Raw genomic sequence first — 25,601 nt, 5'->3', positions numbered from 1 at the left:
TGGTCATGGGAAAATAGAGACATCAGTGAAAATATGCGGAGATGTATTGTTCATCTTTCTTTCTGGGCTCTTGAGGTGCATGATCAGCCTGCGTTTGCTCCTGGGCAGGCATTCCCAGAGTGTCTGCACTTTTGTTTGTGATAATGTGCATCTGATTTTCTGTTTGTATTTCAGACAGGATATTAGGCTTGATCCTGGATTTTCTCTATGCCAACAGATGATGAATGAATCATTAGAGAACTTCTGCATTCTCTAATTATGGAGGTATCTTGCACATCTGTGCCTATAAATTTAATTTCTCATATGATTGTTTTCTTATCATTATGTCTGCATTGCCATGAGTGTATCCTTTATTTTTCATGTGTCTCTCTTCAGACAGGGGCTTCACAGAAGGTGTGGGGCACGATAAATTATTACATACTTAATATCAAGTTCTGTGTCTTATAACTCTGCCATGGGCTTGCTGATAAACCTTATATGTGGGCGAAAAAAAAAGAGGATTAAATCTGTATAAGTGCTTTGAAAATGACCCATTCAAGTGAGCGTGGCTTGATTTAGAATTTTAAAAAATGCATGACTAGGCCCTTACAAATAGCAAATCTTTTCATTTTCACTATATATTCTAAAGAAACTAAGCTAATCATTTTCATAAGTATCTCTCCTTCCAACTGCTTTTTTCCCCCTCCTAGGAGTAAGAGCTTATCCTCCTCTGTCATTTGGAAGGATGTTTTATCACAACAGGAGCCTTTTTCACCCAGCCACATTTTTCCTCATTGGAATCCCAGGTCTGGAAGAGGTCCATGCCTGGATCTCGTTGCCTTTCTGCTCTGTTTACCTGGTGGCTTTAGTGGGCAATGCCACAATTCTGCTGGTCATCAAGACCAAGCAGACCCTCCGGGAGCCTATGTTCTACTTTCTGGCCATCCTTTCAACAGCTGACTTGGCCCTTTCTACAACCTCTGTGCCCCGAATGCTGGGTATCTTCTGGTTTGATGCCCACGAGATGAACTTTGGAGCATGTGTGGCCCAGATGTTTTTGATCCATGCCTTCACTGGCATGGAGGCTGAGGTCCTGATGGTCATGGCCTTTGACCGTTATGTGGCAATCTGTGCTCCACTCCACTACACCACCATCTTAACCTTCCGGGTGCTGGTGGGCATGGGTTTATACATTGTAATTCGTCCAGTCCTATTCACACTTCCCCTGATCTATCTCATCTACCGCCTGCCCTTTTGTCAGGCTCGAATAATAGCTCATTCCTACTGTGAGCACATGGGCATTGCAAAGTTGTCTTGTGGGAACATCCGTATCAATGCTATCTATGGGCTCTTTGTAGTCTCTCTCTTTCTTATGAACCTGCTTCTAATCGGCGTTTCCTACATGTACATTCTCCGTGCTGTCTTTCGCCTCCCATCGCAGGATGCCCGGCTAAAAGCCCTCAGCACGTGTGGATCCCATGTTGCAGTCCTCTTTGTTTTCTACATTCCCTCAGTCTTTTCTTTCCTCACGCACCGATTTGGACACAACATACCCCGGTATATCCACATTCTTGTTGCCAACCTCTACTTGGTTATTCCACCCTCACTCAACCCCATCATTTATGGTGTGAGGACCAAACAGATACGAGAGCAAGTGCTCCATGTTTTTATTAAAAAATAGGGACTTCTACCTCCTTTGTTTAGCAAGCGTTTTGATCCAGCAAGCAAAATTGGTGTGTTCTCCTCAGAAAGACATTTCTTTGCCTAAAGTTAGTTCTGCTAAATTACATTCCAGGGAATTTAATCTGGCTCCTTATTAAGTCTATCCTGTGAAAAATCATCATATTTAAGTTTCGAGGACCACTTCCCATTCTGGAAGCAAGAACTGTTTTTATTATTTCACTTTGAGTGAGTGAAGATTTCAAGCAATGACCATTTCATCATTACATTTGTTAGCATTGCTTTCCCCCCTCAAGTTGTTGTATATTGTCCCTTAGTTTAAAAAAAGACAAGGAAACATATAACAAATACATTCCTTCTCACAACACAGACATAAAAGTATTATTATAATTTTTTTATCTTAAATGTTATTTTTAATCAAACACGTGAGACATCTGAGTTGAAAGACCTATGACTATTACCCCAGCCTGGATCCACTATTTTTCTTATCCTCAGAGACTAGAGTGACTACCACAGGCTTTTTTTTTTTTTTTTTTTTTTTTTTAATCGGTCTTAGAGTCTGAATTTATCATTTCAAATGCAAACATTTTGGTGGGAAAGTGGATTGGAATTGTAAAATTTAATTAATGTAAAGGGTAATTCACTGTGTATCATTCCATAGCTAATTGTTTCATTAAATATTAAGTTTAGAGATCCATCTATCCTGATACGTTTGGGATATAGTTATTTTCTTTTAAAATGTAACAAAATCTTTCATTTGCATTTTATTTGTCTTATCTTTTGATATGTATAAGAATTTGGTATTTTTAATTTAGGATTAATGCTGTGACATCTTTATGAATAGTATTTGTGCATATTTGAAAAATTTCTGAAGATTCTACAACTAGAGATAGAATTGTTAGGTACTAAGTTACTGATTAAATAAGTCATGTTCTTGCTTTTTTGTGTGTTTCATGCTTACTGAAATTTCCAGATTTTCTGCCCAGTTTTTTAAAAGTCTCATTGCATGTGTTTTTGAGTACACTTAACATATTAACATTTTCCTATAAAGTCTTTATATTTAATATTTTGTATTCATATAATAGATTAAATTTTTAAAGGAAATTACACTGAGTATTGTACTTAATGCACACCCTTCTATCTCTTTTATATGTAGGGTTTCTGCATAGTTTTATTATACGTCAACACTTCAACATCTATTTTATTATTGTTTTGTGTGTGCGTGTGTTTGAGCATATATGTGTTAATTTTTACATTTAATTCTAATATAACTGCAATTTATTTTTTTACATAAAGTGTAAGAAAATTAAATACTTTTGTTTCTATTTTTAATATGTTTTATAATATAATTGGCTTAATAATTAAGCACTTCAAAACTGTTTTTTATTCTTTCTTAACATCAAATTTGATTATGTACAAGAGTCAGTTTTTTACTAATATGGTCAGTCAGCTTACCTGTTTGTTCTTCTATCAGTATCATGATGTTTTGATCAAATATATTTTAATAACTTTTAGAGCTGATTATCCTGTAATTTACTCATTCTCCCTTTGTTCTTTATGATAATTTATTATGAAAAAAAATGTTGTCTTTTTGCTATAGTTAAAAATATCCAAATGGAATTTTGAATTTATTCCTTGGTTCATTTACTATCAATCTATTAAGTGATACATGTATTTCTTTTATTTTAAAATTTTTTATTGAATAAGTTATTACATATGTGTTCTTATCCCCACATTACCCCCCCCTTCACCCCACTCATGCCCTCACCCCCCTGTTGTCTGTGTCCTTTGGTTAGGCTTATATACTTGCATATAAGTCTTTTGGTTGATCTCTCCCCCTTACCCCCATCCTCCCCTACCTTTCCTCTGAGATTTGACGGTCTGATCGATGCTTCTCTGTCTCTGGATCTGTTTTTGTTCATCAGTTTATGATGTTCATTATATTCCATAAGTGAGTGATAAAATATTCACTGAGAATTAATTTTGCCCCTCACTTGGATAAGCACGAATGATAAAATGTCCCTTGGTGAAATGTCCCAGCACTCTGTTTCTTAGATTCTCTTCCCTCTACATGTCCAGTGTAGAGGTGGGCACATGAAAAGTATACATAAGCTGTGGGAGCAAATGTCAAACAGCAGCCATTGTTTTCTGTAGTTTAGGAGCTTTGTTTATGGCAGCGATAGGTCAAAACAGTAAAACTAGAAGTCTTCTGATTTTTCTCTGAAGTAACTACAGTTATTTGCCAAAATAAATGTTCACTGATGAAAGAAAAATACCCAGACTTCTGAGATTTGTTAGATAAAACTTCTGAGATGAAGCAAACTAGATATTCAAAAAGCACAATTCCATATTGCTCTCCAGTTAGAATAAGTCTTATGAAAGTCAGATGAAAATTGGTGTTTGGGGTAAAGTATGCCTCACAAAAGTTCTGATGGTTTTGCACAAGAAATTGTATGAACATTTCCCCAGTTCCTAAGAGTAAATGACTCTAATATCTACATTAAATTCATCCATTTTCCCTCTACACATGCAAAAAATTACTTTTGTGGTAGATATTTGCTAGACTCCATACTTCCCCTGGAGCAGATAAACAGAGCCTCTGAGACTAAACTTGAGTGCAGTAATGAAATGAATAGCACGAATATACTTAAAAATGATTACTTTCTTATTTTTAATTTAACTAAAACAAAGTTCCACAAACCTATTATAAAGGGCAAGGTAGAAATAATTTTAAGCTTTGCAAGCCATATGATTTTTGTTGGCATTATTAAATTCTGTTCTAATGTAAAAAACACAATTATATTAAATAAAACAAATGATTTTGTCTGTGTTCCAGTAAAACCTTTGCAAAATGGTCATTGAATCTCTAGTTATAATTTCCAAATAATGGAAACAAACCAGATATACTTCAAGGAGTGAGTGGCTAAAAAAAATGGTAATATATTCATTCTGAGGAATACCATAAGTCATCAGTCAAAATGAACTATTGATAGACAACAACTTGAATAAATGTCCAGATAACTTACACTGAGTGAAAAAGCAGTTCCCCAAAGATTTCATATTATACTAGAGGCCTGGTGCACAGATTTGTGCACCAGTGGGGTCCCTCGGCCTGGCCTGCAGGAATTGGGCCAAAACCGGCTCTCTGACATCCCCTGAGGGGTCCCAGATTGCGAGAGGGAGGTTCTCGGGTGATGCACCCCAGAATCGGGCTCCCTCCTCTCTGGTTCTGGGTGTGACACCTGAGAACTACAGCTGCCAAGTCACCACAGCTCTGTCAATACGCGTCATAGCTACTGGTTGGAGTGTCTGCCACCTGGTCCTCATTGGGCGTCATAGCTTCTGGTCAGATGGTCGCTTAGTCTTTTATACATATAGATAATTCCATTTACATAAAGTGATTAAATGATAAAATTATTGAAATGAATAATAGATTAGTGGTTACCAGGATATAGTCAAGGGAGTCACGTGGGAATGATAAGAAAGCCTATAAAAAGATAATTTTGGAGATCCTTATGCTCATGGAAACAAAGAGATGGTCATTGCTATAAATAAGAAATGTTTGGATCTGCAGTTGTTTTACTACTTCTTAAGTTATTCTGTGTCTATTTGGGTTTTAGGTTTGTATGAAGTTGTTGAAAAGTGTTCGTTGAATGATTTTTGTGAGGATGCCTACTGATTTTAGAGGTGACTTCTTGAATTTGAATTCATGTGAAAATTATTAAACCAAACCTACTTAAGTAGTTGACATAAATCATTATATGTGTATTGTTTTTATTTTTGTGTTTATATCAGTGCAGCTATGTTTAGTTTCCCACATCTATCTTTCTCAGCCTTAATAATTTGTAAGGTTCCTTGACATCCTCAATTTGGGAAAGTATCACATTTTATATATGCTCATTAACAAGTACTAAAACATAAATTATATTAATTCATAACTACAAATAAGGTTATATTATTTTTCAGCATTGACTATGTTATTAATCATCATAAAAGATCTGCTCCTTGGGTTCAAATTGTTTGTGTCAGGAATTTTTCTTTTCTTTTAATAATAGATCAACACAGATCAAAAACAATACCACTCTGCTTTTACTCTTACAATTTGCTAAAATACCAACTAATATTAAAATGTATTTATATTCTTTTTTCCCCTGTCCAGGTATTATTCAAATTTTCTCCTATTCCAGCCAAATTCAGAATGCCCCATGAAAATATAACCAAGTTCCATCCATTAACATATTTTTTTAAGCATCCTAGAGAATGCTCATGCCTTTATTTCCTTGCCCTTCTGTTGTGTTTACATTGTGACTCTAATTTGCAGTACAGCAATTTTTATAGCTATATGAACAGAGAACACCTTGAATTCAATATTCTTTGTGGACATTCTATCAGTCTTTTCTGGTCCTCTTCACATTCTTGACACCACTTATGTTGACTACCCTCTGGTTTAATGCTCATTAGATTGGCTTTAAAGCCTGTGTAGCCCAGATGTTTCTCATACACATTTTACAGGAATGGAATCTCTTATCCCTCTATCAATGGCCTTTGACTGCTATGACAGCCTGGGTGCTGTCAGGAATTGGACTGGGTGTTGCATTGAATGCAGTCATGCTCACATTGCCCATGGCCTCCCTAATCCACCATTTTCCCTTTTGTGATGCCTGCATGATTGCCCACAAAACTGTGGGCACATGAGCATTGCCAAGTTGGCTTGTGCCAATATTCGAGTCAATACCATCTAGAATTTTTTCAGTGCTCCCTTCCTTGTCCTCATCCTTGTTCTGGTTGGAATCTTTTATGGCTACAAAGGCAGTTCTATATTCTGCCTCAAATCCCAAAATGCCCACACAAGGCAATGAGCACTTGTGGCTCCCATACTGCAGTCATGTTTGTGATTTACACATCCTCTCTTTCCCCCTTCATTTGTTACAAATGTGCTGTACCCAATAAAGTTGTTAATAATAGGGGAAACAGTGCGGGATGAATGGGAACTTTGTACTCTTCCAATTATTCTGTAGATCTAAAATTCAAGAAAAAAGTTTATCTAAAAAGTAAAAAAAAAAAAAAGGAAAAATCACAGGATTTAGAAATTTCAGATTCTTTTGATGATGAACATGGAATTTGGTCAACACAGTCTTAGATCAACTAAAATATCCGTATAACATCTTAGAAATTAAAATCATATTTGAAGGAATCACAGAGCTCTCAAGACTGTCAAGGTATTACAAGAACAAGGTAAAAGAGGAAACAGAACCTGAAAGGATAGCTTGACATTTGTGGTAACGTTTTCTCTAAAAACACCAACTGGCTCTTGCATTAAATAGCTAAGAAGGCTCTAACCGGTTTGGCTCAGTGGATAGAGCATCAGCCTGCGGTCTTAAGGGTCCCAGGTTCGATTCTGGCAAAGGGCATGTACCTTGGTTGCGGGCACATACTCAGTAGGGAGTGTGCAGGAGCAGCTTATTGATGTTTCTCTCTCATCGATGTTTCTAACTCTCTATTCCTCTCCTTCCTCTGTAAAAAATCAATAAAATATAGTTTAAAAAAATAAATAAATAGCTAAGAAGATGAGTCACATTTGTTTTTCCACTTGGGCAATATGTTACTGCAGTTTGGAATTTAGGGTACATTAACATGGACCTAGTTAATGCCATGCAGTGATTTCTATTTCTTTATGAGCTTTTTATGTGCAATAAAGTAAAAAAAAAAGAATAAGATACTAATAAAATCTAAAGATAGTAGTAGTTATATTTTATGAAAAAACAAGAAATGAGCCCATAGCACACTTGAATCTGAATCCATGTTTTAATGTTTATGTTAAACCATGAGTGCACTACTTTTTATTTATGTTATTTCCTTGTTTAAAATATTTTCATAATGAGAATTATCCTATCTAATAAAAGAGAAACATGGTAATTAGCTGTACCTCTGCTACCCTTCCCATTGGCTAATCAGGGCGATATGCAAATTAATTGCCAGCCAAGATGGCGGCCGGCAGCCAGGCAGCTTGAAACTAACATGAGGCTTGCTTGCTTCAGTGACGGAGGACTCCAACGTTCCCCGCCTGCCTTGCCGGCCTCTGACCTTGCAGTTTGAAACATTGTTACAAATATAGAAGCTAAACAAAACCCCAGAACCTGCTTTCAGCCAGCTAGGATCTCAGAGCTGGAGTTGAAACAGTGTTTTGATTATAGAACCCAAACAAACCAGATACCTGCTTTCAGCAGCGGAGGCCTAAGAGCTGGAGCCAAGCCTCAGAGCTAAAGCTGGCCCAGAATAAAAAAGAAAAAGAAAAAAAGGAGCAGTTTGGAGCTTCAGTCACCAGCCAGCCTGAAAACAGCCCTCAGTCCTTCACCCAGACTGGCCAGGCACCCTTGTGGGGACCCCCACCCTGAAGGGGGTGTGACCAGCTGCAAACAGCCATCATCCCCTCACCAGGCTGGCCAGGCACCACAGTGGGGACCCCCACCCTGATCCAGGACACCCTTCAGGACAAACCAGCTGGCCCCCACCCGTGCACCAGGCCTCTGCCCTATATAGTAAAAGGGTAATATGCCTCCCAGCACCGGGATCAGCGGAACCGAGAGACCTCCCGGCACCGGGATCAGCGTGAAAGGGGGCAGCGCCCAAACCCCCTGATCACCCTGCGGCTCTGTGTGTGACAGGGTGCGGCACCCCAACCCCCCCGCCACGGGCCCTGCTCTGTGTGTGACGGGGTAGAGCCATAACCTCCCCATCGGCCCTTCCCTGAGTGTGACAGGGTGCGGCGCCTCAACACCCTGATCCGCCCTGCTCTGTGTGTGACAGGGGGTGGTGCCCCAACTCCCCTATCGGTCCTACTCTGTGAGTGACAGGGGAGAGCTCCTCAACCCCCTCATCGGCCCTGCTCTGTGCGTGACAGGGGGGAGCTCACCAACCCTCTGATTGGACCTGCTCTGTGTGTGACAGGGGGTGGCGCCGCAACCTCCCCATCGACCCTGCCTTGAGTGTGATAGGCGGCGGTGCCCCAACCCCCCAATCGGCCCTACCCTGAGCGTGACTGAGGGTGGCATCGCTACATCCTGATCTGCCCTGCTCTGTGCATGACAGGGGGCGGCGCCCCAACTCCCCAATCAGGCCTGCTCTGTGCCCGACCAGGGGCTGCAGCTAGGGATTGGGCCTCCCCTCTGCCACTTGGGAGCAGGCCTAAGCCAGCAGGTAATTATCTCCCAAGGGGGTCCCAGACTGCGAGAGGGCACAGGCCGGGCTTAAGGACCCCTCCTCCCCTCCGAGTGCACACATTTTTGTGCACCGGGCCTCTAGTTAAATATAAACATAAATAAGTCTGAAGTTATTTATAAATCAGATACTAAAAATTATGAAAGCTCTGCTATGCTAAATGGAGAAGGCAACAGAGAATTACTTGGTGGGATTTTATACTGCATTTGGTAGGTCAAGTATGTTTTTGATTCTGTGAAAAAACAATAGGGAATTATTTTGACATAAAATAAATGGGAATTATCCACAAAGTTAGTGGTATTTCCTGATTATTATTAACATTTATTAAATACTTACTTTGTGAATTATATACTACCAGGAAAACTACATGTTATCCCTCATTTAAGTTTTACATAAACCACTTGAGGTATATACTATTTCTGCATAAGAATATTAGATTTTAATGAGATTAAGTGTCTTGCTCAGCATAACTCAGGTAGTAAGTGGATGAGCCATCCTGGGGATACAGGCAATTACTAGCTACTGCTTTGGGGCTCCATCACATTAGTATACTTGCTTTGAGGTGGTTAAGAGTTCTGATTTGTGTAATGGCCTATCTCCTAGGCAAGGAGTGTAATCGGTTCACATAGGCTCAGGTCACATCACTGATTCTGAGTAGTTGGCCTCATTATCCCTAGAGGAGGGCAGACACCCTGGGGGGTAACCTCTGGGCTCTCCTATCCTTCACAAATATGGCTCTAGGGAATTCACGAGTCTTTCCCTTGGGGAGCATCATGTAAACCATAAAAAGTCCATTCTCTATTTGGGTTCACAGGCTCAGAATCACCTGTTACACAGCTTGGTAAGTCTACTACCTATTTTTCCAGCCCATGGATAGGATGACAGAGAGCAGGGAAGAAAGGAAAAAAATATGAGTGTCATAAAGCTGTAGAGCAGAACTGAGATTGGGTTCATAACATAAAGGAAGTTCTCCACTTACATATAATTGCCAAAATATGACTGGTAACTCTTGTTTGAATTTTTATCTTTTTAATCAGATGTCTCAACTTGGGATGATTTATTTATTGTTTCCTATCAGGGTGAGGTGCAAAAATAAAATAAAATAAACTGTAAATATGTCCTCTCACATCCCAAGTGTAGGGAAAATACAAGTTAAAGACATTAAAAAACAATAATAGAAATAATTTAGTGCATTTCTAAGCACTGCTTTTTGCAGTGCAGGTAAAAAAAAAAATCAACCCACACTAAAAAGAATGCTGTGCTGTATAAACAGATTACAGTGAACCCCAGAAAAAAAGGCAAACGTGCTCTGTCTCCAGGAGTCACACAATTTTGCTAATGTATTCCCATGTGTAGTGTTGGCTACCACCTATCTTTCAGGGTCCAGGTTTTTCAGCATCTACCGCCTTGGAGGAGCATGTTTTGGTGTATTGATAAGAAACAGCCTTTGGTTGTCATGTCTGTGATTTTTTTTGTTGCCCAACAGTAATAATACTTTTAGCCCTCTAACCTCTTACCACTCCATATTCTTGGCAGGAAGCACACCTTTTAAAGCATGGGGAACACATAATGATGAGTTAAAATGAAGGTTCCATGAAATCACTTCTAACAGTACATAACATCTTACTTGTGGTCTCTTTCTTCCACCCCCCCTCTTCTTTTGTATTTCCCAGTTAAAACATTTCACAGAATAGCCAAGGCTTTCATACTTAAGCATCTAAACCAAGCCTTCCTTTTGGCATGGAGCATCTTGCTGGGTATACCTGATTTTTAAGTTCAGGCCAATATTTACATATTCCAACAAATCCTTTCACATCTATTTTGCCTTAAGCATAATAGAATTATAAATCATTAAATACTAGATCAGAGGATATTTGCTCTACCTGACTTTCCACTATAATGGGTGAGTGCTATAAAGAATCCCTTAAGATTTGGGGTACTTTACTGGTTTCAAGTGGGTTGGTCATTATGAGATCTAGAATGTTCTTTATAGTCTAATGCACTTTTTGCTCTATTTCATCTTCTCCTTAATACTTTGGTTAATTGATTAGTATTTTTGAACCACTGGTCACTAACATGCATAAATGAGGGAATTAATATACTATTAACATTCTTTGTGCCATCTGAGTTTGCATGTAACCCACTTTGGAGATTAGTACATCAAAACCTCTGAAGATCATCATTCGAAGGTAATGAATTTAAACATACCCCCTCACCCCCTCTGATGTGATTTCTCACAGTCTCTGGAGCTCCTTCAGCAATTTAAAAATACAATGACAAAGGAGAAACAATAACTTGTGCCTATGTGTTATTGTGTTGTGTTTTTGGTTAGGATTTTTAATTCATCAGCAGGCATCAGTTGTCATTAGTACATATGGGGAAAACTCAGAGAGGGTTAATAAGCACAAAGGAATATGCTCCTGGTTAATAATCTGTTATGTGGGAAAAGAGCAGAGACAAGGTGATAAAGAGGGTAACGAATGGGTGTGTGCCATGTGAGCGTGTGCGTATAAAAGCCTATTTATTCATTCACACCTTATGCTTTAATTATGAGTGCATGTATACCCACATATACTTATATACTTGTATATATATATATATATATATGTATGTGTGTGTGTGTGTATATATATATATATATGTATATATATATATATATATATATATATATATATATATATATAAACCAAGAGATACATAACTAAATGCATATAGTAAAAGATGACCTTGCATAGAATAATTAAATAAATAAATAAATGCATTATGAAACTATTTTAGAATAATAAAATCAAGATTTCTATAATCAAATTCTAGTTTTAAAAGTTTTACTATGAAGAATTCAATTATCTAACAACAAAGCTATTGATGAGGTTATTGATAAAGGGATAAACAGGTAAGATATTTGCTTTCCCCCCCAGTATTATAAATCATCATGGTAACAGAGTGGTACCTTCCAATATGAGTCAGCACACATCTGCAATGGACACATTCATAAGAAATCACAAGAGAGATGTCTCTTTTGAATGATACCCAGCTCCACCCCACCTCCTTCGTGCTGCTGGGAATCCCAGGACTAGAACACATCCACATCTGGATTGGCTTTCCCTTTTGTGCTGTGTATCTGATTGCACTCATAGGAAACTTCACTGTCTTGTTTGTCATCCAGACTGAGCGCAGCCTCCACCAGCCCATGTTCTACTTTCTGGCTATGTTGGCTACCATTGACCTGGGTCTCTCCACAGCCACCATCCCTAAGATGCTGGGCATATTCTGGTTCAGCCTCAGGGAGATCATTTTTCATGCCTGCCTCACTCAGATGTTTTTCATTCACATCTTTACTGGCATGGAGTCAGTAGTCCTTCTTGCCATGGCTTATGACCGCTATGTAGCTATCTGTAACCCTCTCCATTATAGCACAATTCTTACTAACAAGACAGCATCCATTATTGGTTTTGGGGTAGTTGGGAGATCTTTCCTCACTGTTTTCCCTTTTGCATTCCTCATCTTGCGATTGCCCTTCTGCGGACACCATGTCATCCCACACACATACTGCGAGCACATGGGTCTTGCTCGCCTGGCCTGTGCAAACATCAAGGTCAACATCATATATGGTTTGGGGACCATTGCTATCTTGGGACTTGACATCATAGCCATTGCTCTCTCTTACATATACATTCTCCGTTCTGTTTTCCGTCTCCCCTCGCATGAGGCAAGACTCAAGTCTCTCAGCACCTGTGGTTCCCATGTCTGTGTAATTTTGGCCTTTTACACCCCAGCTCTTTTCTCTTTCATGACACATCGCTTTGGCCAAAATGTTCCCCGATACATTCATATTCTTCTGGCCAATCTTTATGTAGTTATTCCACCAATATTCAACCCGATCATTTATGGAGTTAGGACCAAGCAGATCCGTGAAAGAGTGTTCAGAGTATTCATCCATCAATAAATAGTGGAGGAATCCCTCCAAGTTTTTCCCAGAGGCTTAAATATTAATATGTTCATCTAAGGAAAGAGGGGAGGCTTTGAAAATGGCAAATGACCACTTAATGGGAAAGAGGTTGATGTCTTTTTTGTGTGCATTTCACCCATTCAGGGAGTAAAAGCTTTTAATTTTAAATACTATTAAGGTAGATGAACAATGATTCTATCTGATTATTTTGAAGTATAACATAAGACATGTTCATGATTCTCAGAAATCTAAGTGGTCAAGTTACAGAAGACATTTTGCCACTTCTACTATGGGTAATGGGTATTCCTTCTCTCTCTCTCTCTTCTCCTTTACCTCCCTTGCTCTTCCTCCTATTTCTCTTTCTTTTGTTATCCATCTTTCTTTTTTTCTCTCTCTTTCTCTCTCCTTCCAATATTTCTCTGTCAGCCTGTTTCAGTGTATCTTACTATAGCTTTCTCCTCCTGCCCTGTCCCTCCCCTCCTACCTTTGTTTAGTATTCCATTTACTCTCAAAACATAAACAGCTTTTTTTCTTATTGGTTTCATTGAGTAGTCGATTGATTCAGTAAATGGATTACTTTAGATAATGAAGAGACCAAATTAAGTCCCCAAATTAATGAGCATGCCACAGGACAAGAATGTGATGAGCATGGGGGAACAGCATTTAAAAATATATTCATCAAAAGCTACATTAGAAGGAATTAGAAACAAGAAAGTGTAGGTAAAGGCAGGAGGCCTGGGAACTAAGCAGAAGGAAAATATATTCTTACAGGTATTAGAAATTTAGTGTTTAAAACTAAATACATAAGCATCTCATTAAAATAGTTTTTATATGGTTTATAGAAGCAGTATTCATTTGGATACAATTTGGTCATATCAAATCTCTCTTCCTCTTCTTGAAAATAATTTTTAATTGCCTGGTCTTGTTTATACACGTTGGTTGTAAAAGTAATTTGCTTTACAAAAATCAACTGTGTGTTTGTTAAGAAAACATAGAATTTCTGCAATGAAATATGTTGAGAGTGAAACGTATAGATCTACAAAATACTACCAAATTTCTCAATAGGAAGAGCCTATTTCTATTTGGGGAGTGAATACACGCTCAGATAGCAGGTATAAATTAACTATTGTTATGGACTCCCAGGACTACTTTTCTATTAGGTACATAAAGGTATTTCCAGAACAGAAAACAACATGAGGATGATCAGAAAAATTGGTAAAACTTTATTTTTGCAGATTTGTATATAAGGTGGAGCAGTAGAGTTAATACAGAGATTGAAAGGACCAAACAAGTAGGGTAAGATTTACATCAGATCATGTACCACCTGTTTTCTATGTTAAAGAATTTGATATTTGACTTTACTTACTAGATTTATTACATGAGAGGTACTCTCATGTATAAGCGAGGGGCAAATTATATTGTTATGAGGAAAAGAGAGAATCTGGATACATAACATGGACTTAAGTTGTAAGAGAATATTATTATTTTGTTGTTTCACAGATAACTGCTATGTTTGGACCTTATTGAACATTATTGCTTTCACATTATTCTTACATTTAATTGTAAATTTTAAAATTAAAACTATAAGTAGATCCTCTAATATACTCAAAGTACAGTGATACACTTTGAACATTATTGGTTAAAGGATTTTATTCTAAGATATACACGTATGGAGTTGAAACTAAGATGGCGGCATAGATAAACACCGGGAAATAGTCGCCTCCCACAGCAATTGAAAATTATCCCAAAGGACGGAGCAAACATCGTCCAGAAAAACAGGAAGGCTGGCTGAGTGTAATTTCTACAACTAGAAGACAAGAAAAGCACGCTGAGAGCCAGAGGAGCTGCGGAGGCTGAGTGCAGAGGTACGGCGGCGGCTCGCGCGCGTGCGGAAAGGGGGTGGCACCTGAGGAGGCGGCTGTCTTTTTGAATCACAAGCTCCCGACTGCTCTGATCTCCGGTTCTGGGAAGTCTCTGGGGACCCAGGACACATACGGGGAGAGGCTGCTCTCTCAGGCGGCAGCGGGCGAACTTGAGGGCGGATTTCCCTCAGAGGTGCTTGCAGCCGTTACCGGGACACTGAGACGCGCGACTCCTGGCGCAGAGAATCAGCCATTGCTTCTTTCTGTGCCCTTTGACTCCCTGAGACCCCGCCCCACCCAGGCTGCGGCAGAGGCTTTTGCATGTGAATGCCCCGGCCCTTTGCAACCTGATAATTACCTAACTGCAGCCGGGCCAGCCAGACCCGGAACTTCCAAGAGAAGGCCCAAGGCCCCGCAGCGGCTTGCATTGCTTCACAGCTGAGCCTCTTCGTGGTTCCTGCTCTGTGGCCTCAGGCAGGGGCTGAATTAGCACCTCCTTAGAACCAGGAGCCACTGTACCCAGTGGTCAGAGGGGGTCCATTCTCCCACTTCAGACACAGCTGCTTCCCACAGCCAATTGGACTGGAGGTCAATTCCTCCCAGTGATACTACAACAACCAAGGCACCAAGAGTGCACCAAGAGTGTCCACCCCGGGTAACTGGGGAGGCTGAGCCACTGGGCCCTACAGGACACCTGGCGCGCAGGCCACTCTATCAACACAGGGAAGCAGCCAAAATGCGGAGACAAAGAAACAGCTCACAATTGGCAGAAACGGAGGAGGCCAGACGACTGGATATAGAGTTCAAGGCCACATTTATAAGGTTTTTCAAGAATTTTATGGAAACCGCCGATAAATTTAATGAATCCCTCAAGGAGTATAGTGAGACCATGGAGGACATGAAAAAGGACCAACTAGAAATTAAGCATACACTGACTGAAATAAAGAATATTTTACAGAGATCCAACAGCAGACAAGAGGATCCCAAGAATCAAGTCAAAGATTTGAAATACAAAGAAACAAAAAATACCCAACCGAAAAAGAAAAAAGAAAAGAGATTCAAAAAGTATGAAGATAGTGTAAGGAACCTCTGGGACAACTTCAAGCGTAACAACATCAGAATTATAGGGGTACCAGAAGGAGAGAGAGGGCAAGATACTGAAAACCTTTTTGAAGAAATAATGACAGAAAACTTCCCCCACCTGGTGAAAGAAATGGACCTACAAGTCCAAGAAGCGCAGAGAACCCCAAACAAAAGGAATCCAAAGAGGACCACACCAAGACACATCATAATTAAAATGCCAAGAGCAAAAGATAAGGAGAGAATCTTAAAAACAGCAAGAGAAAGAAACTCAGTTACCTACAAGGGCGTACCCATCCGACTGTCAGCTGATTTCTCAACAGAAACCATGCAGGCCAGAAGAGAGTGGCAAGAAATATTCAAAGTGATGAATACCAAGAACCTACAACCAAGATTACTTTATCCAGCAAAGTCATTCAGAATTGAAGGTCAGATAAAGAGCTTCACAGATAAGGAAAAGCTAAAGGAGTTCATCACCACCAAACCAGCATTATATGAAATGCTGAAAGGTATTCTTTAAGAAGAGGAAGAAGAAAAAGGAACTCTTACCATTTGCCACATCATCGATGGAACTGGAGAACGGATAAATACCACAAGATCTCACTTATTTGTGGAATATAATGAACAACATAAACTGATGAACAAGGACTGATCCAGAGACGGAGAGGCTTTGATTGGACTGGCGGGCCTTGGAGGGAAGGTAGGGGAGGGTGGGGGCAAGGGGGAAGGATCAACCAAAGGACTTATATGCAAGCATATAGGACTAACCAATGGACACGGACAACGGGGGGGTGAGGGGATGAGCGGGGGGTAGAGGGTACACATATGTAATATCTTAATCAATAAAAAAAAAAAAAGATATACACGTATGGATTATAAGACTAAGAAAGAGGTGCCCACAAATTTAGGTACGGGAATCCAACCATAGTATATTTGAAATCAGAACTAGTATGACCTTAAATTTAAAGTAAAAATACACAAATAAATTATTCAAAATCATAAAAAAGGTAATACTTCTAAAGCTCTTATTGTGTATCAGGCATAGTTTTATATACTTTATATATATTGTTTGATTTCATTCTAGCAGCAATCCTCCGGTATAGGTGCCATTTCTGTGCTGTAACAGGTGAGCAAAATGAGAAGTGCAGACTTAGTTTGCCCAATGTCATGCAGCAGTGAGACATGGAGCCTGGATTCCAAACCAGCCAGTGTGATTCCAGTTCAATTTTTACAACTATACTACAATGTAATGATATGTATAACTTTAATGAAATACTTCAAGATATTCTTTTCACAATGGAACTTTTCATGATTCAGTATTAAGTGAAAAATTGAAAGTTATAAAATTGTATACAGTATGCAGAATTTCAAAAAATGTAATTTTTACATATAAATTTATCAGAATTTAAGCAATTTATGCCTAGGCAGTGAGATTTCTTTTTTGGAAGTTTTGTTAATTACTGAAATGTTTAATGTTGGACATATGTGATTTTATCATCATAAGATACCATTAAACCATGGAAGAAATAAAAGATGATTAAAAGAAAGTAACATTTGGTATCTACTATTTAATCATTTCTTCTATTTCACATTTTTGGTTTACTTTTTAACCTAACTTAAAAATGAAAGCTTTTGCCAATGTTCTTAAATACACATAACACTCCTGTATTTCACATCTTAATTATTGACCATCGCTATCCCATTTCCAACACCTTAAGGAAATAAAACATGGATTTATCCTTGACACATCTCTTTCTCTCACAATCCACATACAAATTTTGAGTCAACTGCATTTACTCTGCCTTCAAATTATATGCAAAATCTGAGCATTTGTTGAGATAAAGCCAAGCTGAGTATTTCTTTTTTTAAAAAAATATATTTTATTGATATTTTACAGAGAGGAAGGGAGAGAGATAGAGAGTTAGAAACATTGATCAGCTGCCTCCTGCACATCTCCTACTGGGGATGTGCCCGCAACCCAGGTACATGCCCTTGACCGGAATCGAACCTGGGACCTTTCAGTCCACAGACCGATGCTCTATCCACTGAGCCAAACCGGTTTCAGCTCTGAGTATTTCTTGAGATAAACCCAAGTTGTTAATTTAATTACTAAAATTCAAAATATAAGATCTCTAAAAGAAATAAGATATATATTTGAGATCTTGGGGCAAGAAAATATATCTTAAAAAGGACACAGAAAAGAAGATACCTTGGATTTTATCAACATTAAAATATTTTATTGTTTAAGGAAACAAAAGATGAAGGGGCAAACCACAGACAGGGAGAAAATATTTATAATACATAGTTCTAACAAAGATTATGTAACCAGATACATAAAGATATTCTATAAGCCCATTATTAAAAGATAACAATATAAAAGAGTGGGCAAAGAACTTGGACATGTACTCATAAAAAAGATAAGTAATATAAATTAATACAAGAAAAATGCCTAGAAGTTTTAATCATAAAGAAAAATACAAATTTTCTCTTTAATAAAATGCCCTTTATGAATCAGTAGATGCAGACAAATGATTTACAACATGAAGTGGTGACAATACAAAATGACAATACAAATAAGGAACAATTATAAATCTCATAAATTGATGGTGGAGGGTGAAAAGTATTATAATGTTAAATGTACATTCTGCTACACCCCTCCTATGACCTAAAAATTTCACTTTGTAAAGCAAACAAAAAAGAGAAAATAATACTACCTGCTAAATAAAATTATAAGGGACAGAGAATGCAACAATGGATATTGAGAAGTGGTCTGAAAAGAAGATGGAAATAAGACACTTTCAGAGGAGAGCCAACATAAATACATATTTTGACATAGTTGTATGAAAGTATTTTTCTAACTTAAATTTCATAAAATTTCACAATGAAAATCAGTTAGTAGTGTCTTTATGTTTCCATTCCTTATTTCTGTAATAATATTTTCTTCACACAATCAAAGATCTGCTTAGTTCTGACTCCATATATGACAGGGTTGAGCATTGGTGGCACTACGACATAAAGATTGGCCAGGAGTATGTGGATATAGCGAGGGACATTTCGGCCAAAGCGATGTGTCATGAAGGAAAAGAGGGAGGGTGTATAGAAGGCAAGAATCACACAAACATGAGAACCACATGTGCTGAGAGACTTGAGCCGGGCTTCATTGGAAGGAAGACGGAAAACAGCACGGAGTATCTGAACATAAGAAAGGGCAATGGATATAATGTCAAACACTAGATTACAAATTGCACATAAACCATAAATAATATTGATCTTGATGCTGGCACAAGATAGGCGAGCAAGACCCATGTGCTCACAGTAGGTATGAGGAATGACACGATTCCCACAGAAGGGCAATCGCAAAATGAGAAATACAAATGGAATCACAAAAAAAAGTGACCGCACTACCACACCAAGACCAATCACAGACACAATCTTGTTGGTGAGGATGGTGTTATATTGGAGTGGATTGCAGATGGCCACATAACGGTCATAAGCCATGGCCAAGAGGACTGATGATTCCATCAGTGTAAACTTGTGAATGAAAAACATCTGGGTGAGGCAGGCTTCAAAGATGATCTCCCTGAGATTGAACCAGAAGATTCCAAGCATCTTAGGGATAGTAGCTGTGGAGAGACCCAAGTCAATGGTGGCCAGCATGGCCAGGAAGTAGAACATCGGCTGGTGGAGGCTGCTTTCAGCCTGGATCACAAACAGAATAATGAGGTTCCCTATGAGTGCAATCATGTACACAGCACAGAAGGGTAAGCCAATCCAAATGTGGAGCGTTTCCAGTCCTGGGACCCCCAGCAACAAGAAGGAGGAGGGGTGAAACTGAGTGTCATTGGGAAGAGACATCCTGATAGGTAATGCATAAGTCTTCAGAAATTTATGTTCATCCAATATACGAGTCACCAGGGAGTGTTCCGTAGCTTTGAAGACCTAAATATAATTTAAGAACACTTAAGCCAACTTTTCTCATTATCGTTATTATCACCAATAGAGTTATCACCAATAGAATCTCCCCTTCAAGTTTGACTAATGTAAGATTCTGCCAGCTTATAAATATAGTGATGAAAATTAGTTCCAGTTAATGAAATGACAACACACAGGGATAATAACTATCAACAAAAGAAGGAAGTCATCAACATTTATGACAAAATATAAAATGTACTTTAAAGGGTTAAAATTGGTCCATCTGATAGTATTGAGCCATGTTTTTATTGATTTTTTTTTTTTTTTAGAGAGAGAGGTTTTTTTGATTACCTTGTGAGTCCCTATTAAGCTTTTGTTAACTTGATTTGTGTTAGAGCACACAAAGATTGATGGAACACATCCTCTCAGCATCTTGTATCATCATTTAGGGGGACAGTATAATTTTGTGTTCAAGAACAAGGGCTCTAGAGTCAGAACACTTCTATTGTTGCTAAAAACTTCTAAAGGTGACATTAGAAAAGTTATTTGGCCCAGCCACTGTGGCTAACTTGTTGAGCATTGACCAGGAGTTCATGGTTAGATTTGCAGTCAGGGCACATGCCTGGGTTTCGGGCTCAATTCCTAGGAGTTATGCAGGAAGCAGCTGATTGATGATTCTCTTTCATCACTGATGTTTCTATCTCTCTCTTTCTCTCCCTTCCTCTCTATAAAATCAATTAAAAAATAAAGAAATAAAAGTTATTTGCATTTGTGCATATATATAAGTAAAAGGATGGGAATTGTTCTGTATGTACCTAAATTTAGAAAATACTAACACCATTAATTTCATTATGGATAATTATTTTAAAATCTCTTCTGTTTTTAAAGTCCATAAAGGAAACTGTACAAATCTAAGCTTTTCTCTGTCTAATTAATCCTCTCTCTCAATGCACTGCCTTTCAAAATATGAGAAAAGATGAGAGTTACCTTGCACATAACTCAGGGAAAATTAACATTTGTCATCAAATAAAAGCTCTTGCAATCTTACAGTATTGTACCCTTAGGTTTATGTATATATACATTGAGCTAAAGCATTTTTTTCATGCTTTCCGTATTTTTGGTCTTAATATAAACCTCTCTTTATATATTTTATTTATATTTGTGATTCCATAACCATTCTCATAATTCACATAAACTATAACCTTCACTTCTACTTGTTCTATCTTATTACACAATTTAAACACATTTTATCAATAGAAAATAATGTGGACAAATTATGTAGTGAAAACATTCACACTGAAATAAATGTAAAGGTCCAATCACATAAGATAAGTCTTGTCCTTATTTGCAATCAGAAATTAAAAATTAAAAATGATTATAATTCATACATTATATTTTTAAACAACAGAATATGAAGATTTAGGATAACGAGTTAGTCTGTGTTAAAGAGCGACTATTGTGCACAACTGATTGGAGAAAATTAACCTAACATTTAGTGAAGATTGTTTAGTAACCATTATTATTAAAGGCAAAAATTTGGGCAGAGCAATTTAACTAATTGCCATAATAGGGACTAATATTCACATGTACACATGGATATACTAGTATATATAGTGACTCTTATTGTAAAAGTGCCTGTAATAAAGTAGAAGTTGAAACATTGAAAGTGTCCATTAATAAAGCAATATTAAACTTAAAAATCTGTGGTATTTTTTTTATGTAGTACGCAGAAGCACTTAGAATAAAGTATATTTATGTAAACTGACAGAAAAACATCTAAATGAAAAAACAAAGTAGAAATTTGATTTTTTTCATTAACATTAAAACACAATAAAAGCAAACATATGCATGTGTATTTATGAATGTGGTCATATAAATATACACATTTATATATAATTATGAATATTATTATATAATTATGTATACTATTATATAATACTTTCTATATATGTATATATAACCAAATGCACACACATATAAGTATATATATACACTTATATATACAGAAACGATCTAAAAAGGATCATATTTAAGTTAGGAGATGTCTAAAATGTGGGATGGATGGAAAGGTATACAGACAGCATAATTTAGTTGTATCACTATGATTTGATTTTTTTAACAGTGCCAATGTATTCTATATATTCATATATTACCTGTGTATTTTGAAGTAAGTAGATTAATAATGCAGAGTTACAACTGTATTCATCAGACAAAAAGGAAATTACAAATAAGATTTGGCCTTCCATGTCGTCTAAAATATTAAGAATTTTTCTAAACTCTTGAAATACAGTTTCCCTTATTTCTCCACATAGAGAACTGTTCACCTATTTAATTCATGGAAGTGATGACATGTGTTTGTTCTTCATGATATATCTCCACACACAAAGCCTCTCAGTAACTTGGTTAGAATCGAAGACTACTCACATGTCAGCTCCTTGAGTTTATTTTTCTAGAAACTTTTATCCACCAATCATGCCCGTCTTTAGTGTCCCTATGGTCTGTGCTCTTACCTGTCTCCTATCTCGTCACTTTTGTTTTATATTTCTGCATATTTTTCCTTTATTATATTACAAATTCTTACTTGGCAGAGGACATGCATTTTCACACATTTGCTGTTCCTATGAATGAATAAAGAAAAAGAGAAAGGGAGAAAATAAGAGATTTCTATTCATTTTCTGGTAAATAATTTCAGTATAAATTTAAGACAGTGAAATCACAGTGAATCTATTTTAGTCCATACTATTTCTAAACACTGTACATTAACAGTTTCCTTGATTATAATATTAAATCTTTCAAACACACCCAGGATCACTCTCCAACAAAACTGAATTCTGTCTGCATTTTTTCCCTTGTCTAAATACAGGATAGAGAAAAAGAGAGAATGGAGTGAAACTCATGTTTGCTTTTGGGGAGGAATAAAGTAAAGTATAATATCTTCTACATAAATTCTATATTGTATTCCTATCCATCTCTTAATAAAAGTAAAATAAGTCTGCGTGAGTTGGTTTATTCTATGTATTGTATTATTTATATTGAAGACATTACCATTTAAACCTTAAGGGAATTTCTGGATAATCACAACACAGATTAAAAACAAGCTAAGAAGATTCATTTAAGTTTCCTTAAAATACTCTACTATAAATTCAAGGAGTTGGAATTTGAACCCAAGTATAATTATAATATTTGGAATCTTCACATTATCCCTTAAGAGATGAGTACTCCATAGGATTTTGTAAATGTAAAACAACAATGCATGTAAGGCTGCTTTGAGGAGCATGAAACATTGCTCAAGTATCGTAGATTTGCTCAGAATTGTGATTGAAGCATCTATATTCCCAGCCTTGCTTCATCAGCCTTCCTCTGATGTACTGAACTAAGCAGAGAAACCCATGCCTGGATTTATTCTCAAAGAAAGTTGGAGTCTAACTAATCCCAACCCATAGCAGAGTAAAACAGAGGGAGTTACTCAGGCGTCACAAACCCAAATGGTTTCAGTTTTCCTAAGAAAACTTACACTAGCCTGTTTCTCACTAGAGTGCTGAAACCACGACACAGGTGAGAGTGACTGCACCTTGTCATACCTCACCAGGGGTTCTGTGCGGATCAGGATGAGCACCTACCTGGTTTGAGGAAGATATTAGTTCTCACAAGACTTGCAACTTTTCTGAATGGCTCAGTTATACACTTGTCTCCTAATTTCTGAGACTCCCATGGGTATGGAGTGGAGATGGCCTCCCTATGGTGTCAAGGAAAGAAACCATTGGGAGTTGGAGATGTGAATTCAGACCTCAGGTTCTAAGTCTTTAGAGCTCACTTTTTTTAAAAAAAAAACTTTTTATTTTTTAATTGCAATTGATGTACAATGTTATATTAGTTTCAGGTGTAAAATCCAGTTATTAGATATTTTATAACTTACTAATTGCCTTTTAGAACTTAATAACTTATCATCCCATTTAATCTAGTACCCAGCTGACATCATACACAGTTACTAGAATATTATTGACTATACTCCCTATGCTGTACTATACATCCCCTTGACTGTTCTGTAACTACCAATTTGAATTTGTTATTCCCTTCACCTTTTTCACACATCCCCCTCCATCTGGCAAACAATCAAAATGTTTCCTGTATCTGTGAGTTTATTTCTGTTTTGTTCGTATTGTTCTTTTAAAGATTAATTTTTTTTAAATATATTTTATTGATTTTCCACAGAGAGGAAGGGAGAGAAATAGAGAGTTAGAAACATCGATGAGAGAAAAACATCGATCAGCTGCCTCCTGCACATCTCCTACTGGGGATATGCCCGCAACCCAGGTACATGCCCTTGACCGGAATCGAACCCGGGACCTTTCAGTCCGCAAGCCAACGCTCTATCCACTGAGCCAAACTGGTTTCGGCTAAAGATTAAATTTTTGATAGATAGGCATTTATTGCCATTTATTATTCATATTTTATATATTTTTCCTTTTCTTAAAGAAGATCCTTTAACATTTTATGTAATACTGGTCTAATGGTAATGAACTACTTCAGCTTTTCTTGTCTGGGAAGCTCTATCTGTCCTTTGATTCTAAATGAAAGCTTTGCTAGGTAATCTTGGTTGTAGATTCTTGCTTTTTATCACATTGAATATTTTGAGCCAACCCTTTCTGGTCTGCAAAGTTTCTGTTGAAAATCAGCTGGGAGACCCCTTGTAGGTAACTAACTGCTTTTCTCTGCCTGCTTTTAGGATTCTGTCTTTGTCTTTAACCTTTGGCATTTTAATTATGATGTGTCTTGGTGTGGGCCTCTTTGGGTTCATCACTTTCTGTGCTTCCTGAACTTGTATGTCAATTTCCTTCACCAGGTTAAGGAAATTTTTCATTATTATTATTTCACATAGGTTTTCAATTCCTTGCTCTCCCTCCCTTCTCCTCCTGGCACCTTAATGATGACCATGTTGGTATGCTTAAAGTTATTCTAGAGACTCCTTAGACAATCCTAATTTTTTAAAATTCCTTTTTCTTTTTTCTGTTCTGATGGGGTGTTTTCTGCTTCCTTATCTTCCAAATCTCCAATTTGATCCTCCGCTTCATCTACTCTCCTGTTGATTTCCTGTAATGTATTCATTTCAGTTAGTATATCCTTCATTTCTGATTGGTTCTTTTTTATGCTGTTGAAGTTCTCTCTAAGTTCAACTACTCTTCTCCAAGTTCATTGAGCATCCTTATAACCAGTATTTTGAACTCTACATCTGGTAGATTGCTTTTCTCCATTTTGTTCAGTCATGTTTGACTTTAAATTTTTATATTGTGTTGTGATATACATGTTAATTCTTTTCATAGTTCATCAGAATAAATTTCAAGTAAAATATTTAATTATATGAAATAAAATTGAATTTTGATGAACATGTAATTGCACCTAAGCATCAATGTGGAAAATTTGATATCTTTAAGCATGCAATCCTCTCAGCAATCTAGATTTAGTGTGCTTTCACATGTACTCCAAGCTCCTTTAAGATATCTGAACAATTTTTAAAAAAATTTATTAAATTTATTGGGATGGCATTGGTTTATAAAATTACATAAGTTAGAAGTTTACAGTTCTGTACTATATCATCTGTATATTGAATTATGTATGAACCACATAAATTCAAATCTCTTTCTGTCACCATATATTTGATCCCCTGTACTTATACTCCACTATCTACCCATCCCACCCTCCTTCTCCTCTACTAACCACCATAGTATTGTCTGTCAAGCTTTTGTTTGTCTTATTTGAACATTTTTTAAGTCTTTTTTAATGTCAATGCTACCAAATTTTAAAATGCAGAACTTGAAATTATATCATTTTATTTTTACACTTAATTGTATTTTTATGTATATCTTAACTATGAGACTTCTATAAATCACAATGCAAATTTGCCTACTCTATAAAATTTCTGT

The 25,601-nt window shown here is 37.2% G+C and overlaps 3 protein-coding genes across 3 annotated transcripts; 2 read left to right on the top strand and 1 right to left on the bottom strand.

The window, feature by feature from the left end:
- Positions 1-724: 724 nt before the first annotated feature.
- Positions 725-1,660, top strand: LOC308524129 (olfactory receptor 52J3; the record flags this gene model as incomplete). Its single annotated transcript, XM_081098277.1, has 1 exon — positions 725-1,660. The coding sequence occupies one exon, from the start codon at positions 725-727 to the stop codon at positions 1,658-1,660; it is 936 nt and encodes a 311-aa protein (XP_080954403.1).
- Positions 1,661-11,887: 10,227 nt separating this feature from the next.
- LOC308524131 (olfactory receptor 52E2-like) lies at positions 11,888-12,823 on the top strand (the record flags this gene model as incomplete). Its single annotated transcript, XM_081098279.1, has 1 exon — positions 11,888-12,823. The coding sequence occupies one exon, from the start codon at positions 11,888-11,890 to the stop codon at positions 12,821-12,823; it is 936 nt and encodes a 311-aa protein (XP_080954405.1).
- A 5,864-nt stretch (positions 12,824-18,687) lies between these two features.
- On the bottom strand, positions 18,688-19,623 carry LOC308524128 (olfactory receptor 52E2; the record flags this gene model as incomplete). The annotated part of the gene is made up of 1 exon (XM_081098276.1): positions 18,688-19,623. The coding sequence occupies one exon, from the start codon at positions 19,621-19,623 to the stop codon at positions 18,688-18,690; it is 936 nt and encodes a 311-aa protein (XP_080954402.1).
- Positions 19,624-25,601: the final 5,978 nt, after the last annotated feature.

The sequence above is a fragment of the Myotis nattereri genome (genome assembly GCF_964212035.1).
Source record: "Myotis nattereri genome assembly, chromosome: 9".
Classification (NCBI taxonomy): domain Eukaryota; kingdom Metazoa; phylum Chordata; class Mammalia; order Chiroptera; family Vespertilionidae; genus Myotis; species Myotis nattereri.
The sequence above is the reverse complement of the archived record's forward strand: the minus strand, read 5'-3'. Positions and strand labels throughout refer to the sequence as shown.